General features: G+C 43.8%; 1 protein-coding gene and 1 long non-coding RNA gene across 4 annotated transcripts; one reads left to right on the plus strand and one right to left on the minus strand.

The window, feature by feature from the left end:
• Positions 1–8,598: 8,598 nt before the first annotated feature.
• On the minus strand, positions 8,599–16,525 carry serpinf1 (serpin peptidase inhibitor, clade F (alpha-2 antiplasmin, pigment epithelium derived factor), member 1). Of its 3 annotated transcripts, none has more exons than XM_050037659.1 (8): positions 16,398–16,525; positions 12,761–12,821; positions 12,429–12,624; positions 11,882–12,037; positions 10,662–10,865; positions 10,429–10,568; positions 10,142–10,352; positions 8,599–9,923 (listed from the first exon to the last, which is right to left on the minus strand). In XM_050037659.1, the coding sequence occupies exons 2-8, from the start codon at positions 12,818–12,820 to the stop codon at positions 9,676–9,678; spliced, it is 1,215 nt and encodes a 404-aa protein (XP_049893616.1). In that variant the 5' UTR covers position 12,821; positions 16,398–16,525; the 3' UTR covers positions 8,599–9,675. The 3 variants fall into 3 exon arrangements, with proteins under 3 accessions (XP_049893616.1, XP_049893624.1, XP_049893606.1); XM_050037667.1 differs by having other exon boundaries at positions 12,761–12,837; positions 16,398–16,445; XM_050037649.1 differs by lacking the exon at positions 16,398–16,525 and adding an exon at positions 13,152–13,309.
• LOC126385872 (uncharacterized) lies at positions 14,081–18,296 on the plus strand. Its single transcript, XR_007569455.1, has 3 exons — positions 14,081–14,849; positions 16,976–17,130; positions 18,067–18,296. It is a non-coding gene; the product is annotated as an uncharacterized LOC126385872 (long non-coding RNA).
• The last annotated feature ends 1,111 nt before the right edge of the window (positions 18,297–19,407 follow it).

The following is a 19,407-nucleotide window of genomic DNA, read 5'->3' on the forward strand; positions in this document are numbered from 1 at the left end:
GTAGGGCTGCGCAATAAATTGATTTTGTACAATATATTGATGTATTTTCAAGCAGCATATGAATTATGAAAAGACTCTTTATATCGATATAGGGTCAAGTTGGCCACATAACTATACTTATACAAGTACATACTATACAAGTGTTCATCTGTTATGTCACACAGCTCCGCCCCCTCACTCATTCACTCACTCATTCACAGTTTCTCCATCAACACTCAGAGACACAGCTGCTCCTCTGTTTAATCTGTCTATTCATTAGTCTACAGTGAGACATTGGTCTATATGCTGCACGAGCTAAGATACATAAGCTACAGGGGCAAGGAAATAAAACCTGAATAGTCAATCAGAGTGATCTCTCTCACCAACAAGCTCCGCTGCTGATTCAACATGCTCAATTGGCCGAAAAGCCGCCAACACCAAAGTGCCGACGGTGCGGGACGCACAGCAAAAACTAGGCCGACAGACGCTCACCGACGGCCCGACTTTGGTCGACGGCCGACCGTTGGCTTGGTGTGTCAGGACCTTTAAAGAGTCGTTGAGATGTGAGTCATTGACCCACCTCATCTCATGCATCGACACCTCCTGATGACAAAGTCAGCTCATGTAGTAGAAACACTTTAGAAACATTGATATGATATGACAAGTAGAAATGTAACGTAGTCCAGGTTTGTAGAAACGTCAAATGCAAACACCTTCTGCTGAATGTGCAGCTGTGACAAATGAATTTCAGCTGTTATAAATAAATTATTGTGATTGGTTGGCACCTCTCAGGTGACTGGAAATCTGTTCAAAGGGGACAAATCTATCAAATAAAACACGAGCTCAGATTCATCTGACGCACAGTGTTAAACACACTCCTGTCTTTTTACATTTAAGCATCCATTTAAATCAGCTGCTTCCAGATTCTGAGCTCTGCTAACTGTTTGTTTTCAGGATGTTGTTCATGTCAGTGAACGTTAGAGGATAAACTGGTGAAACTGCAAACACTCACAGGCAAAGATAAAACAAGTGGGTAAAAGAGTGACACACAGATATCAGGAACATTTCTGCGCAGCGTTTTCTCATGAAGTCGTCTTGTTCTTTGTTTCTGCAGCTGTGACGTGAACCAGCAGTAAGGTGACTCACTGGTCGATCGGTTTTCCAGGTAAAACAAATATGTAAACACTCTGTAGGTGCAGGATGATCTGCTGACTTCACTCACAGTGTTTTTAAAAACATTCCTGATGTTCAGACGAGTCTGTGCAGCAGCTTCAGGTCGAGATCTGTTGAAACATGAAGCAACAGTTTGTTCTCTGCTGCAGGTTCAAACATGTGGACGAACCAGTCGTCTGTCAGTTCAACAACATCTACAGCTGCAACACACACACACACACACACACACACACACACACCTTTACTTCAATCAGGAGAGACACGTTTTTATGGTAAAAGAATATTTATTAACATGTGAACGAATGAATGAGAATGTGGAAAGTCTTTGGCGATTAGACCCCGTAGAGATGGTTTGATTTAAGGAGGGTGATCAATCCATAGTCGAATAGGGAACCCTATCCCATGATGCATTGCCTATGACTATTGTATATCACGTTAACTGACAGTTTTTAACTAGCTAATGGTTAACTGTTTTAAACATTACGTTAGCTAAAAGTTCTCAGCTTCAAAAATCTAACTTTAATAAGTTTACTACGCTCCATCAGCCTGAAATATATCAGTGTCTCTGGTGGTTAAACATATAAACATACATATATATATAAATTATAACAATCTTGGGATCCATGATTTACGGCTAACTACTAGCTTATTCCTTCTTTCGTCAAGCGCAGCTGGTTGCTAGGTAACAGGAACACCAATGGGTGAGGGCGAGAACAACTGATGATGCAACCAGGAAATTCTCTGCAGACCAGACCGTCCCATTATGGAGACCGTTCGGTTTGGCTGATGCGGTCCACAAAGGCCGCGTCCTTCAGAGGCTGCAGCGCCTGAACTGAGACGCAGCTAACGTTATAAATAAGGGAGAAGTGTTCCTCAGACAGGAAACAGTGTTTGAGTCTGTTTCATCATACACAGGGTCAGTCTGCTGAACAGTGAGAAAGAGGAGGAAGTGAGTGTTGATCTTTGGCTGTTTTGGTGTCTTTGTGTATTTCTGTCACACACATGATGAGTGTGTGGACGACTTCTGGTCATGACCTGTTTTACTGAAAATGAAGCTGCAGTTTCCTCCGTGTGACTGTCGGACTGTCAGCTGGACTGTGGAACAACACGGAGCTCAGCGATTTCAAGAACTGACGAGTTAAAGAGCGAGAAATTAAACATGCTGCTTCCCCCGACTGTCAGTGAAGTAAAGTGTACGAGTAAACTTCACCAACAGCTGCTGACTGATCGTCTCATTTATTTAATGCATGTTTAGAGGGTTTAATTCAGAAGCTCTGAGAGGCTGAGTGACAGAAAACTGCAAGTTTATCTCCTTCATACAAGATATTGTCCCCTGTGTACGAGATATTTTCTCTTACATACAAGGTATTATCTCCTTCATAGACGATATTATCTCCTTTGTTTAAGAGCTTATCTCCTACCTACGAGATCTTATCTTCTCCGTTCAAGACATTATCATCTACTTACAAAATATTTTCTTTGTCGATGATATTACCTCCTACGTTGTTCCTGTTCTTAGAGTCAGACAGTCGTGCAGAATAAACTGGTCCCCCTGCTCTCAGTCTTCCAGGGTTTTATCATCCCTCTATTTTTGATTTTTTTTACGATCCACTGTTGTTTTATTTCATTACTGTTGTCGGTTTTCATCTGGTGTTCTCTCCATAAAGCTCTTTGTTAAGAAAAAATAAATAAAGTTTATCTTATACGTAGAAACAGAGAGCAGGTACCGTACTGTTTATTATTTTAAAATAATCCATACATTTTACTCACTGACTCGTTACTCTGCAAAAACACGTCCTTAAAGTTCTTCTCCATCCCACGCGTCAGCTGCTCTGTGATTCAAAGACAAAACCACTGTTGTATGTTTGTACATTTATTGTGAAGGAGCAGCTGGGGTTGGACTGAGACATCTTCATAGTGTGACTGCAGAATCTGCTCTTTCTTTTTTGTTGTATTCAAACAAATAGTCATTTAATTTCTCCTGCCTCGAAGCAATAACACCATCTAACAGAAAGAAATCTTTTAGAAAGCAAAGAAAACAGAAGAATGTCAGTCGCTCTTTTCATTTTGATTAACAAATTAATATTTTTCCTGATCATATAACAGTCTATAAAGTGCCAGGACAACAGCAAGCGTTTTTGTTTGAGGACACATGGTTGAAAAATCAAACTTGTTGCCATCTTTTGATCATCGTCCAAAAAGTTGCCACATGAGGACAGAACCAAAATACATGCAACTTATCTTGAATTAAAAACATCTCTGCTCTGCGTTCACAGAACCTGTTTGTATTGTCTGAATCGAGGGAAATGTACGGAGTCTGGCAAACAAGCGTTTCTGTCTGCAGCTCCTATCTGTGGGATCTCCTGCAGGAGGACTTTGAGGTCCCGTTTATACGACAACGATTTCAACTGAAAACGGCAAACTTTAGTTGCGTTTTGGCCGATCGTTTACACGACAGCGGCGTTTTGGGTGCCTGAAAACACAACGTTTTGAAAACGGGTTCCAGAGTGCAATTTTTTGGAAATGGCAGTGTCTCCGTTGTCATGTAAACTTGCAATATGCAGTTCCTCTGAAAACTGAGACTTTAAGCACATGCTCATTACGGTTACAGTCACTAGGCATGTGCGAGAAAGTCGACCATCACGACAGCATGACTACGCGGTCCTCCCTGGACAGATGCTCATGTGTGGTTGAGAGGAGTGGAGAGGACCGCAGAGGTCAGGCCGAGCGGGCCGACACTGTGTATCCCAAAACGGGTGTTTAGGTGTGGGTGAGAGGAGCAGAGAGGGCTGTCAGTGATAATGTATAGTTACCTGGGCTTCATCAATCAAATTACGCATTACTGCCCAACACTGATTATAGCTATAAAAAAAATGAAAATAAACTTCAGGTTACAGCCTCCGCTCAGAAAATTAAACGGTCCTGAAACTGCAGCCTCCAGTACTGCAGCTTTACTGTACTCAATTTTGCAGCTCAGTGTGAACAGGGATCGTTTCAATAACGTCGTCATATAAACGCAGAAGTTTTCTAAAATGCAAAGGACAGACTTTTCCGTTTTTAGAGAAACCGTTGTCGTCTACACAGGGCCTGAGTTGCTCTCATTGGTTCCTCTCAAATGTTTCAAAGCTCTGCTGCAGGACTTGTTTTACACAGTCATCTACATGTCACTCTTTGTGATCACGTGTAGCTGCTGTTTCTGGTTTTTAATGATTCATTCTAAGATATATTTACATACTTTTTGGCTTTTTTTTGTATTGACCTTATGTTGTGTTTCATATTGCTTGTTTCAGAGCTTTACATTTTTAATCTGTATTTCTGTTCTGTGTTGTCTGTAACTGATGTTGCTGCCTGTCTCGGCCAGGACACTCTTGAAAAAGAGATTTTTAATCTCAAGATGTTTTTCTGGTTAATTCAATGTTAAATAAAATAATCTTCAGTGTCAGATTAACGGAAACCATCCTGTCGTTTTTTGTGGTTGGCAGATTTTTTAATTGAAAATATTGTGACTTGAGATCAATAACAGCTTTATAAAAGACATCATGCACCTGTCTCCATGGCAACGGGACATTGAATATCCCCTCCCAGTTCAACTGAATTTTTTATGGCTTGTCATTTAAATATAAAAAAAAAGCACATTAGAGCATTGATCTTTTTTCTTTGAAGCTAAAGACAGATTCTCACCAACAGTTTCCTTCTGTCGTTTTTACTGAGTGTTTGTCTCCCTCTGCTGGCGAACACTCATAAAACTCAGCAACATTTAAAACATGTTTTTTAAAGTAATCTAATGTCTGTGACACTCTGTGCCTGACGTGCTTCAGAGCTGTGCTTCAGTACAAACTTAAGATACTTGAACTTTGAGTATTTTCTGGTCATGTTGCTGTTTACTTTGACTCCAGTGAGGAAAGCACCGTACTTTTTACTGCACTACATTTATTTAACAACTTTAGTCCCGTTATGTTTCAAAACATCATGTGTAACATTATTCTTCAACATCACGTTCACTTGTCAGTGTAGTGCAGTATCATTTTCAGTCTCATTGTGACGTCATATTCAATATAACATTAATTATCAGGTGCAGTCTGATGTTCCCACCACTTTAGTTCATCTGTAGTGACTGATCTCACTCCTGTTGTTGCTCTGTGAGGCACTGCCTTTTGCTTTTGCTCCTTGAAAACACTTCTATCTTGTATATTTGCATATTTTGACAGATATTTTACACTTAATTGTTCTAAACCTGGGCCCAGTGAGTGACCCTGACCCAGGATCCACTGGTTGTTCTGGTTGTGAATCATTAAAATGTGGTTACTGTGCTTAGTGTTACTGTAATATGAAGCATCATCTGGCTCAAGAAATTCATTCGGGATAAATAAAGTTCTGTTGAACTCAGTTGGATTGTTTCAAATTCAGATTTTTTTTTCAAACAAAAATGATGAGGAGTTGATACAATAAAGTGAACGCCCTGAAAAGTGCCCAACACTTCACAGAGTGAGTGCTGAAACACTTTATGTACTTTTACTTTAATGCAGGATCTGAATACTTCTTCCACTGCAGAGTAACATCATGACAGAGGACACAGACGGGATAAACGTTCATGTTTCTGTTGGATTAAAAAATTTCCAGAGTCGTTTCCTCGCTGAGATTCCAGCTCTTCTTCTTCTTTGTCTCCGTTTTTCCTCTCAGCTCACTTTCTTCTGGGCTGCTGCTCAGAAACCTCAGGAATCTCTGACTGTGTGGAAAATCAAGACCATGTGTGAACTGAACACACACACACACACACACACACACACACACTTTGACATACATGAAAACCACAGCCCTTTAGATTCTCAGTCTTGTTTACTGATCATTTCCTGATGTTAAGTCTTATTCTGCTCGTTCTTTGAATGTTTTATAAAGTTTTGTCTTCAGGATTCATTCATGACTCGTTCAGTGTGGAACAATACTGTGTTCATACTCCGTGAAAGAACTGTGGAAAATAATTTTGGCTTTAGCATCGAGTTGCAAAGCAAACATCGTTCCAGAAACCTCCTCCTGCAGAAAGGGATGTGGGTCAGAGGAGTCACGTGATCAATTTCACATGTGGAGAAACAATCAGAGGCTGAAGAGACGAGTCGACTCTGTGTCTGCATTAAAACCTTCAGTGTGTGAGACCACAGAGCACGACCCCGAAGATCATCACCAGCAGCTTATTACAGCTCGTATTTATCTTTATTGTTGGGCGGCAAACTCGAGTGGCAGTGGAAGTTTTTCGGGCTCCGGTTTCCAAAAAAAATTCATCCACATGAGTGGTGTGATAAAAAAACATGATATCCACACAAAACCGCAAAACCCACTACCAAGTGATGTAATACACATGCCAAAGCAGTAGGTGGCGATGTAACTTCTAACAGCCATTTTAACCAATCAGAAGTCAGAGTCAATACTGCTACAGGGAAGTGTGGAAAATAAAAACAACCCGATCCACAAAAATAGCGCGACCTAATTCAACAGCAGAGGCGCCTGAATGACCAAATACACTACCATGTAAGCAGCGACAGGCCTGCGAACAGAGGTCCGACCCGGCCGGATCCAGAACCTCCGTTGGCAGGCCTGTCGCTGCTTACATGGTAGTGTAGTTGGGGTAGCTAGCAACAGGAGCAGCCTCCTTCGTTGGTCGTTAGGTCGAGCAGCTGGATATGCCATCCAAATAAAGTTAGCACCAGCATGTTTGTTTGGTCTGCCATTTCACTAGCTATTTACTGTCGCTCTGATGTCAAACAGTGGAGACAGGTAATAAAATACTGTGCTTATCCTATCTACATGCAACCGCTGGCACCGGAGTCTTCCAAAAACTTCACCCTGGTGTCCGGTTTCAAAGAAACGCGGTTTCAGGGGCCCAAAGGTGCGGTTGTGTGTGGCCAAACAGCCAAATCGCATAGAATAATACACGGTTTCAGAACTACACGGGTCCGTGTGGACTAGGCCTTAGTCTTCACTGCGACCTCGTCACATGTCCACGTTTGGTCATGGACTTTCCACGTCCACATATGACGTCCAAGGTACCCTGGGTGTGTTGGTTGTTGACGTTCTGGGACGCCGTGTCAACTTCAGCCTGTTACATGCATTGTCTGTTTTCAAAATACACTTCTGTTTTCACAGGAAATGTACAGTTTGCATACAGTCTCTTTCAAAATAAAAGCACTACGTTGGTACAACAGCGCAAATTGATTTTTTTTTAAATTTCCTTTAGTTACAAAGAACAGAATTTGGCTTTATAATCTAAAGGGATGCTAATGGGGCTGTCTCTGGTGAAGGTCAGTGGTTGTTGGACCCCCTCCTCTCAGACTTTCACCGCTTTATTTTCACATCATGCTGATATTAAAGGACGGCTTTATTCGTCTGTGTCTGACGCCGCAAGTCACTGCCCAAGCACCAGATTTTGAGGGTTTTGGAGTGAGACTGGGTTGTCAGGAGAAAAACAACAACAAAGTCAGCAGAGGGAGGTCAAACAAACACAGGACTGTTTTACAGAGGACACTCATGTCCTCTGTAAAACCAAAAGTCAACATACTTCACTGAGTCACCAAACAAACAAACAATTTTAACCCCAAACATGCAAGAAGCGATGTTTCTATTTTCTTAGTGCCCATTGAATTCTGGGATTCGCCAGTTATTCCTAAATATCAGTATTAATTTTGACAGCTATTTTAGAGTCAGTCTCAGTCTTGAGACGAAAGTGTTTCTTAGTTTTAGTCACATTGTTGTCATTTTTATCCGTCATAGTTTTAGGCGCCCCCAGCACACACTGGATGCGTCGTGCTGCAGCTCATCAACAGAAGACCACACAGAGTTATTGTGACTGAAAGATCTGTACTTCCTCCACCTCTGCATTAGCTTAAAATCATGTGTGGACAGCCACTAATTAAAGTTGACTTCTCTCCAGAGCTGTGACTCACCTGGAAGTGTCTTTTTGGCCATTGTCTTTATAATGACGGGACTGAGGGTCGTTTAGCTCGGGATGTTTCTTGACCTCAACAATAAGTCTCTCCTCATCCATTCTTTGTCACACACGAGACACAGCAACAGCTACAGAGTTCTCTTTATACAGTGGTCATCAGTGGTGCCTTTACATATGCAGGTATTAAACCGTACATGAAGACACAACACCATCTTTGACGGCACAGTGGTCAATTATTTAAAAAAAATAATAAATAAATAAAATCAGTTGCTGAACAGTATTAGTTTGGGACATATGAGGTTTCAGCCCAACAGTGATTATATGTTACACAATCTTTGGGGATTGTGCAAAAATTTTGGCACTGAACGCAACTCGTGTCCCACAGAATCTCCGATGTGAAGGTTTCTCCAGGAGAAACTGGGACAGAATTGAAATCTTTAAAGTTTGTTCAGAGGAAGTTAAAATGAAACGTTCATCCTCTGGAGAGCAGGAACAGACACGACAACACGTTTTGTTTCATTGTCGTTTATTTCTTGTACCACAAATGACAATATTTGATTCCTTAGAAAAAAAACAATCCTTTGGTGAGCTCAGAGTGTGTTTGAGTATCAGGGTGATGTGATCACATGTTTTAGCCTGAAAGTAAAATCCAATCCAATATCCTCAAAAATATCTGCCACCAGAAACAAGAAGCAAACACCTGGAATCCCTCCTAGGACCTGCTAAGAGTGTGTGTGTGTGTGTGTGTGTGTGTGTGTGTGTGTGCGTGTGTGTGTGTGCGTGTGTATGAGGGGTCAAAAGTATCAGCGAACACACACACACTGCATTCACTGCGTAATTGATACGTGTAAATTGCGTGTGCAACCATCACCGTGTACTTGTTACACATGCAATGCGCGTGCAATGCCTGCACACGCCTAGACGTCTGGTTATTAGACGTGCGTGCGTAGACACGTCATGTAATCACAGGGGTCAAAAGTGTCAGCTGTTGAACCAACAACGCGTCGTGTTACGGACGTGTGACACGTAGCATCGCTATGCTAACTAGCTTGCTATGCTAATCAGACGTGCGTAGACACGTCATGTAATCAGAGGGGTCAAAAGTGTCAGCTGTTGAAGCAACAACGCGTTGTGTTACAGACATGTGACACGTAGCATCGCTATGCTAACTCTGCTAATCGGACGTGCGTGCGTAGACACGCAGGTGTAGTGTATGTGTAGCGTTTGTAACGCACTGTGCACGCGTACTGATAAGACGTGTGAGCGCGTCGTGTGAGTGGAGCGCACAACGCCTGCGCGTCATGTAGCGGGCGTGTGTGTAACACTCATGTCTCCATAGTAACCCTATGTAAAATGTAGGCATGCGCTCACGCGGTTTGATTAGATCTGATGTGTCCTAAGTAGGCGCAAGTGACGCGTTGTAGTGTGGTTGGGTGAAACGTTTGACCCCTCATAGCGTGTGCGTGTGCGCGTGTGCGCGTGTGTGTGTGTGTGTGTGTGTGTGTGTGTGTGTGTGTGTGTGTGTGCGTGCGTGTGTGTGTGCGTGCGTGCGTGTGTGTGTGTGTGTGTGCGTGTGTGTGTGCGTGCTATATCGTCAGGTCTTTGGGGTTGACCACTCTGCCGATGAACAGCAGTGCCCCCGACGCTTCGTCTCGGATCAGGTACATAAAGGGTCGGTCCACGCGGTAGGTCAGATGAGCCGTTGAGGCGGTGCTGGCGTACTGGTTCCCCTCGGGCGCCGTCTCCATGACAACCTTATGATTGACGCTGCTGAGCGTGGTCGGCTGGGTCGAGATTTTCTCCAAGTTCGTGTCAGCTAGCCATTCAGAGAGACCTGCAGGAAAGGGAGGAGAAGATGAAGAGGAGAAAGAGGAATAAAAATGGAGGAAAAAGAGGAGGATGATGTGTCGAGGAAACAACACTGAAAAGTTTCTGAACGTTCTCACCCTGGACGGAGTTTAACAGTAAGTCCAGTGACCTAAAACACAGTTTGTGTGTGGACAAAAGACACAAAACTATGTTTCAAAAACACCCGTGCACACGTGGACTCACCAACATCGCTGAGCAGTGGCAGCAGGTCTGTGGAGTAGCTGAGTCTCAGGGAGGGCAGAGTGAGGGACACTTGGGCAGGATGGAGCGTCAAGGAGAGGTCCTGGACGAACTCAGCGGTCAGACTCTCCTCCAGCAGCGTCATGTTGGTCGTCACCTCATTTGGGAGGAAGACAAACATGCTGATGTCGTCCTGCATCTGGATCTGAGCGATCTGGAGGGAGAGGAAACATTCAGAGGAGATGTCAGACAGTCGAGACAGATTAGAAAACAGAGCAGAAAACACTCACCGTGCAGCTCAAATCTGAGTCGACGCCCATCTTAATGGGGTAGTTATCCTGTTGCATCATGGGAACGCGGACCGGTGCCCTGCCCTCCACTTCGAAGTTCTCCATGGCTCCAGTCTGACCAAAGCGAGTCACCCACTTCCCTGATTACACACAGAAAACTGAGTTCTGGATGCTGAACAGCTGAAGCAGCTCGCCGGCTTTCCTTTCAGATCCACAGCAGAGTTTCCACATACCTTTAAAGTAGGCGGCACTCACGGTGTTCACGCCAGAGTTTCGGGGGAGGGACTTGGTGAGGAGACGCTGTACCTTCCCGCCCGTCTCTTGGGACACCCAGTCGTTGATGTCTTTCAGATCTTTGGTTCCCCCCTGCAGCGCTTTGGGACGAACTCCATACTGCTGCTCCACGAGGTCGAAGAACTCCAGCTTCAGCCGCAGTCCTGAAAACAGAGTTCAGACAGATTAACATTATGATAAAGAAGAGATGTCGGTTCAAAAGCTGAGGGAAAATACAGGGTTTATAAAGATTCTAGTGACTAAAGACTGGTAAACAGGTCCATTGGTAACAGGTGATTAGCATTATTATTATTGGATATGAAAGGGGGCATCCTCTAAAAGCTCAGTCTTTCACAAGCAAGGACGGTGTGAGGTTCAATACTTAATGGAAAACTGCGTGGACAAACAGTCCAACAGTTGTTTATAACACACAACTACGAGGAATTTTTGGATTTCACCATCCGTAATCCATAATATTATCAAAAGATTCAGAGAATCTGCAGAAATCTCTGCATGTAAGGGTCAAGGCTGAATGTCTGTGACCTTTGACCCCTCAGACTGCTCTGCATTAAAACCAACATGACTGTATAAAGGATATTACTACAAGGGCTCAGGAACACTCTGGAAAACCACTGTCAGGAAACACAGTTCACTGATTCGACTCTACGATGCAAAGTGAAATCCATGAGTGTTAATACAGGTGTGCCACAGGGTTCTATTCTGGGACCACTTCTATTCACAATTTTATTAATGATTTGAGTGTTAAAGTTCGAAACAGCACAATTCATCTGTATCCAGACGATGCCATTTTATATGCAACAGCGCCCTCTGTTGCCCAGGCACTTAATAACTTGCATCTGTTAGACTCAGATAAAACCAAATGCATGCTGTTTTGTGGACAGCTGAGGTGAATATTACTCGCCTTAATGGGACACTAACTGAAAGAGCATCCTGTTATAAATACTTAAGGTTCTGGCTCAATGACAAGTTGCGTTTTAAAGCAGTGGATCCCATTTTTACTCCCCGACAAAAGCTGAACTTTTCCATTTGCATCAAAACTTCATGATTCTTCATAAACTGTAGATAACGCTGTACATATAAAAAAGTTTTTGTTGTAGCTGGAGCATAATTCCATATGGATCCCTGATCCAGTCACCCACAATCCACAACAGGAACTCACGTCGTGCCAGGTAGATGCGTGCAGCAGTACTCAGGCCTTTCCCGGTCGTCCTGACTGAAGCCAGCATGTCTTTCAGGGTGCTGTGGAGCTGAGGGTCCTGCAGGGTGTGATACCTCAGAGCCCGGAACAGCTGCCTCTGAGCTTGCTCAGATGCTCCTGCAGAGACAGAAGACACCGGGTGAAGTTACTTGACAGAAAGATTCAGTTTTCAACAGAATGGTGGTGCATTCGCTTCATGGCTCAGGCAGACTGATGAGCAGCATGGAATATGTTAGTGTTACTGTTAAATGTTAATATCAAAGCTTTTTCAAGGTCACAACATAGAAAACCACCTACGTGCTGACACCCGACTTCAAAACCTAAATTCAAATATCATTGCCTAACGATGCTGGTGGCAGCTGGGCAGACTGTTTTTAGAACAAATTGTGTAATGACAAAAGCCTAAACAAAACAAAACGGAAATGACTCTCTACAGACCCGTACACACACAGCCATCAAAGCCAGAACACTAGTTTGTATTTGGTTAATTGTGTGTTTGTGTAATCACCCAGCGAGAGCTGCGTCAGGACCGCAGACACACTGATGGGGGCCAGGAACACGTTGGTGGCTGCCTCGCGGCTCGCCAGGGCGCGGAACAGGTTATAGCCGAAGTCTGAGGTGGCAGCGCCCATCTTAGTAGTCGGGGTGGTGAAGAGCTCCACATGTTCCTCCTGTGCGTCCGTCTCCTCGCCTCCCGTCTCCGACTGGGACACACCAATAAAGACATGTTACCATAGCAACAGAAGATGCTTCATCGTGCCAGAGGGATGATTATGTATTTATGTTATATAGACTAGTTGATGATTAGAAACAAATAAAAGAACACCAGAGAGGTGATACCTGAGCCTGACAGCAGCTCAGGACGACTCCAAACACCAGCAGGAAGGTTGTTCGCTTCATCCTGGAAACAAAAGCATCAGAACCAGAGACAGAATCCAGTTTATTAATCAGGAATTTGATTTGGTAAGAAACATAAAGATAGAAGAAAATACTATTTAAATACACATTCATGAAGACATGCAAATGTCTGCTCATCCTCTTGTTTGGGAGATTGTGTCCAATCACAGGTCATTTCACACAGAGGGCATACCTGCCATTCATTCAGCTCAACCAGTAAATTTCCACTCACCCCGCCTCTCTACCACACCTACCTGCCAGCCTATCACCTGTCCTCTCATCTCCTGCTCCTGCCGGTCTACCAAACCCACCTTATCAAGCCAGCTCTGCTCACCTGTGCCTCATTACTCTCCACCACTATCAAGACTCCAGCGTCACAGACTCTCGTTGCCAGATTGTTCTTTGTCATTCCCATACAAGACTTTCAAGCACGTGTTCCCGGACTGCTTCCTCGTTGCCGATGTTGCCTATCTCTGACTCTCCTGCTTTGTCTGCTCCCCAGTAAACCACTCAGCCTTCTGGTCTTGACCAAGAGCTCTGCTTCCACCTTCCTGGTTTCTGTTCCATGTGGCCTTGTGGAGAGACTGCCAGTCAGCCCTACGTTGTGAGTTTACCTGTTCTGCTGCCTGCACACTCAGCTGCGACGTCCTACACCAAAATTACTGGACTGAACCTGTGTCCCAATGAAGGAGAATCCTGCAGAGAAAGTTCCAGCATTGAGCAACTGATGACACTGCAGAGCAACCCCAAAAAAAGGAGGACAGACTGATCAAGGTGTTTTCCTCTGACGCAGCCGGGTACTGTTGAACTGTATCGGTGAACAGCCACGTATCAAACCGTCATTAAAGGAAAGCTTTATCGTCAGTGTCTGATGCTGCAAGTCACTGCCCAAGTGCCAGATTTTGACGACTTCAGAGTGAGACCTGGTTGATATTAAAGAGGGTTCAATCCCCAGCTCTGGTGGTAACATATCATATTACAATATAATGTTTCTGCTGCATCCTAATTTCTCTTTGAGTGGTGAAGACAAATGAAACCTAATCCAACAGACGTGACAGAGACACGAGTCACAGAAGAAGAAAAGGACTTGGATGATCCAGAACAGTTCAGCATTGAGAGAAAGATCCTTCTCTAGTTGTGGAACTTTTCCATATTCAAACAAAGATGATGACGAAGGTGAGCTTCATCATTTCACAGCAGTGTTTTGTATAATTACAGTTTTACAACCAGCTGAAACTTCACCGCTAAATACAGTTTGTACAGAGAGGACTGTCATCTGAGCTCTGAGCACAAACACTGACATTGTCTCTGTCTGCAGACAAAAGATCACATCATCATCATCATCATCATCATCATCATCACTGTGGTGAAACAGACGCTGCTTTACAGAAACACACTTTAAACACACACACACAGTCTTCTTTTGTTCTTCTGAACACATCTGGACCTGCTTCTCAACCTCAGACCACACACACACACACACACACACACACACACACACACACACAGCATGCATGATGGGAAATCCAGATGATTCTTTCCATCACTCACATCAGTTTCTCCAATGATCTCAGGTCCTTTAAAGAAAGACATTTTAAAGATAAGCTCAGCAGGATTTTCCAGACTAACAGACTCACACAGCAGTGATCCTCTCAGTCATCACTGCGACCCGCGCTCAGTTATTTTTATTTATTTTTCACAATAAAACAAAGTAAAAAGCTGTGCAGTACATGTGTAATATTCTAACATCTAAATCACTATTATCAAGCTGCAGTTCCTTTAATTTTGAAAGTCAGTGACACAAGTGTAACCTTTGACCCCGTGGTCACATTGGTCACCGACGTGGAGGACTCCAGCCATGAAACTGTGCAGCCTGAGGATGAGGTGGCAGCCTACATGGAGTTCAGATCCTTTGGAGGTTTGATGGTGGTGGAAGGAGCATGCTAACATGTTTCCTAACCTGGCAGTGATTGAATGTTTTCACCATCCAGTCAAAGAGACGTCCAATTCAAGAACGGAGAACCAGCTTCATGTGAGGGACTGGAGCCTGGGGGGGTTTGATCAGGGGTGCAGGTTTGACTGAGACATAATGACAGGAAACGGGACGATTCTGGTGCTGAGCTTTACAAGTATGGGCGGGTGCTGATTATCAAAAATGGACTCGTGCAGGACTCTGATATATCGTACGACACGTTAACCACAGTGTTGTTGAAATGTAAAGTTTTTATCTACGTACAAATATGACTTATCTGGAGTTTGCAGAACGCCAAATATTTTGGTGACTATCTGTAAAATATCTAAAACTTACTGGCTACTAGTTGCATCACTTTCACAGTAAGTTACTGTAATCTGTGATCTCAATGTAGTTTTGCTGCATATTACTGTGATGTAGCAGCATGCTCCCAGTGTATTACAGTACTTCACTGTAATCTCAGTTAAACTCCAGATATTATTGTGATTTAACAGACTGCTTCTATCAAATTATTTTATTTACTAAATTTTAACATCTGAATTATAAATTTGCTAAATCTAAATCTAACACTGTTCTTTATTGTGAAATATTACAGTTACATATCGTAACTTCCTGGAGATACTCTGCAGTGTGAGCTGCCTGCAGCAAACAGGCAGACACATGAAACTGTGTAAAGTTATGAACTGTAGCTTTGTTTTATCTGTGAGAGGTTTAATGTTTGAGCAGCAGTCTGATGGAGACCTGCAGAGTCCTGCAGAGTCCTGCAGGAGACTGATGACAAGCTGCAGACGCAGGAGTCCTGCAGGAACTTGTCTCTCAGGAATGTTTCTCATTGGCTGCTCGTCAACCCTCTCATATCACATCTGGATGCTTTTTTTTTTTTTTTTTTTTTTTTTGATTCAAGGTCAAACGTTTGAAATTATTCCAGAGATCTGTAGAAATGTTCTTGGCACCAAAGTCTTTACAACCTGAAATAACCTGCAGCTGCAAACAAACCCTGAACTCCACCTGCAGCTTTATTAACTCCATGTGTTCTGCACATGACAGCATGACCGAGCTCCTCCTAAAGATCAATATAAATATGTAATATGTAATAATATGCAATATAAATATATAGTGACCTAAGTTATAATAATGTTACACTAATACAGCTCTGAAATGTTTCAGACACAACATGACCGCAGCTCAGTGAGACCTGCTGCTGCTGCTGAAACCAGGACTCTTATATAAACCGTCTGTTGGCACAGACACAGAGCTGAGCTGGAAAAACTGATCAGACCCAAATCTTCAGTTTGTTAACACAACATGTTGAACTCGAGTTAACAGCATCATAAAACTGTCTTCATATCATGAAGTACGGCGGCTCAGAAGGTTTTGTTTCGTTATGATAAAATACTGAACTGATAACATGAGGAACTCTGAACTCTCTGCAGGTTCATCAAATATTTATTTCTGCTTCATTTCGGTCACAGCTGCAGCTCCGACATCTCACAGCACTAAAATAAATTAATGTCCTCATATTGTCGCGCGGAGATCAAACAGCTGCGGTGACATCACGGAGGAAATCTGCGCGTAAAAGCGCAAAAAAGCGTGTGAAGGCGCACTCACCTCTCTGTGCTCCCGGACGGTCCACGTCTCTCAGACTCTCTCTCAGACTGTCTGTCAGACTGTCTCTCCCCTCACAGGAGAAGACTCTTCACCCGCAGCTGCGCGCGCCCCCGCTGCTACCAGCAGAGCGCCGGGAGCGCGCGAGACAGGAACAACGTGCCGATTTAAGGTGGAAGAAAGTTTAGAGCCAAAGACAGAAGATCCAAAGAAACCAGACTGAGGTTTTAAACTGCTGCAGCTGCTTTACACTGAGCAGCACAGTCAGTCTGAAACCAGCTCTCTTTTCTTTAATCTGCAGCAGGTTTGTGGTGACAAAGGTCTGACTGCACCTTACTGACGATTTAAATATTACAGGTTAATTTATTTAAATTAGCAGTAATTGTTTAATTAACTTCATATCATAATAATCCTGCAGAATTATAATAAACATGAGACCAAACAAGGCAAAAAAGCTTTGGGATATTGATTGAATCTTTAAAAGGCTCTATAAAGAACCATTTATTTTAAGGGTGCTTTCACACCTGCTCTGTTTGGTTCGGTTCAAACTAACTCAAGTTCGGTTTGGTTCGTTTGGGCAGGTGTGAACACAGCAATCGCACTCAGGCGCACACCAAAACAACCGGACGGAGACCTTCTTGGAGAGGTGGTCTCGGTCCAGTTACAACATCACTGTGACCTCATCACATGTCCACGTTTGGTCATGGACTTTCCACATCCACATATGACGTCCAAGGTACCCTGGGTGTGTTGGTTGTTGACGTTCTGGGACGCCGTGTCAACTTCAGCCTGTTACATGCATTGTCTGTTTTCAAAATACACTTCTGTTTTCACAGGAAATGTACAGTTTGATACAGTCTCTTTCTAAATAACACCGCCAACTGATGTTTTTTTCCTTCAACAACACACATGTGGCTGGGCTTAGAAACAAGAACAGGGTTTGGCTTTACAGTCTTACGGGACACAAACGCTGCTCCCCCGGGTGAAAGTTTTGTTGGACCCATCCACCCCTCCCACTTACCCTACTTGGACTTTTGCCACCTTAACCTTCATTCTTGTTCTGACACGTTTCCCACTGACACATGAGCACTGTGAACAGTAACAGCGACTGGCCAAGTATCATGCTGCCTCAAGTCACTGCCCAAGCACTGGATTCTGACGACTTTGGAGTGAAGCCGGGTCGGTTCCAAAGGAACTCTGGTGCGGTTGGTTTGTGGTGAGAAGGTGTTCCGACCTGGATGTGAAGCAACTGCAGTCACATGACACATTGTTTGGGTTAAACATGAGCATGTTACAGTCCTGGAGGATTATTAATGTGCACCTCCTCCTGTACTGCCTTAATATGCACATTCAGCACATCCAATGCATCAAAACATTGTTTTCTAGTTGGAGCCGCGCCTCGTTTTCAAACTGTATGGTTTGACTAAAATGAACAATGACGGCAATATAGTCCACGATGAGCAGCGCTAAAATCAACCTGCGTAGTTGTCCCTCCATTGTGACATTAGAAAGTGTCACATTAAGACCACGCCTAAAACACATCCCATTTCTGCCCAGAAGTATTTAAGCACGCTTGATGCATTCTCTTTCTCTTCGACACATTTCTCACATCCCACCCACCCAATCCCTTCTCGCCTCTTACATCTTTTTCTCTGCTCCTTTCTGCAAACAGGAACCAGTGGGGGCTCTACCCGAAGCCGAGCTCACGAAGAGACAACTCCCCCAGTCAGACTCACTCTCAGGATCCCTCCTGCATTCCTGCCTTCAACCCAACACATCCATCATCGCGTGCGCCTGCTACCCAGAAACCCAGCCATCATCCCTCAATCCTCATCCCTTCATTCCTCACTCTTCATCCCTTGATCCTCACCCTGTGATCCCTAACCTTTCATCCATCTGGCCCTTGACCCCCAACCTTCATCCCTTCATCCTCATCCTTTCATTCTCTAATCCCTCAATCCTCACCCCTTCACACTTTCCTCCAAACCCATAATCCATCATACCCAATAAACCATTCGAAATCTTTATCTTATTGGTGTGGTCTTTGTTAGTGAATACACTTTATATATTAATTATTTATTACCTATTTATCGATTCATTTATTGATTTTAAGACAGATAACATACACAACCACAATTCTGGCGAACAGCGGCACAGATCTAGTTAAAGTGTTTGTGTCTCTCTCTGTGTCTGTGTGTCTGGGCGTGGCTCTCATCAGTCCTGCTGCCAGTCTGCCTGCTCACCTGAAATCCATCCACTAATCAACCCCAGCAGTAAAAAACACCACGCCCCTGCCAGATCGTTTGGTCTACCTTGTGGTACTAACTACAGCCTACTTGTTGCTTTTTCCCTCGTGGACTTTCTGCCTAAACCTTGTTTCTCTGTGCCTCAGATCCACACTCACCGCTCACCGGTTTGCCTGCAACTCCAGCCTACTGACCTGTTTCCAGACCTGCTCAGCCTGCCTGCACTGGATCAACCCAAGACACCCCTTCTTGCTTTACTGAAAATAAATCCACTTTAAACTGCTTTCTGAGTTCGGCTTTTTGGTCCAGTTCTCTCTACACTTTACAACTGTTGTGGCTATTTTGAGTGCATATTAGACCACTGTGCATTGTGTGGCGATGGTAGGGATGCATGTTAATATCGGTACATCATTGGTCTCGGCTGATATTGGCTCACGTCCTGGATACAAGCCAACATTCTCAAACTAAACTGTGAAAATCAGACATTATCATCTTCTGTCCCAAATCCCTCACCAAAACCATATTCTGCCTCACCACTGACAGTTCCACTCTGCGTTCCTCCCCAAACATCCACAACCTCTGAGTTATTTTTGACAACAACCTCTCTTTAGAAAAACACGTCAGTCAAATTACCAGTACTGCTTTCTTCCACCTAAAAAACATAGCTCGTCTGCGGCCATCCCTGTCCCACAACGCATCCAATTCAAAGTCCTTCTCCTCACCTATGAAGCCCTCCATAACCACGCCCCCTCTTACCTCACTGAGCT

Source organism: Epinephelus moara, chromosome 3, assembly GCF_006386435.1.
Source record: "Epinephelus moara isolate mb chromosome 3, YSFRI_EMoa_1.0, whole genome shotgun sequence".
In the NCBI taxonomy this organism is placed as follows: Eukaryota; Metazoa; Chordata; class Actinopteri; order Perciformes; family Serranidae; genus Epinephelus; species Epinephelus moara.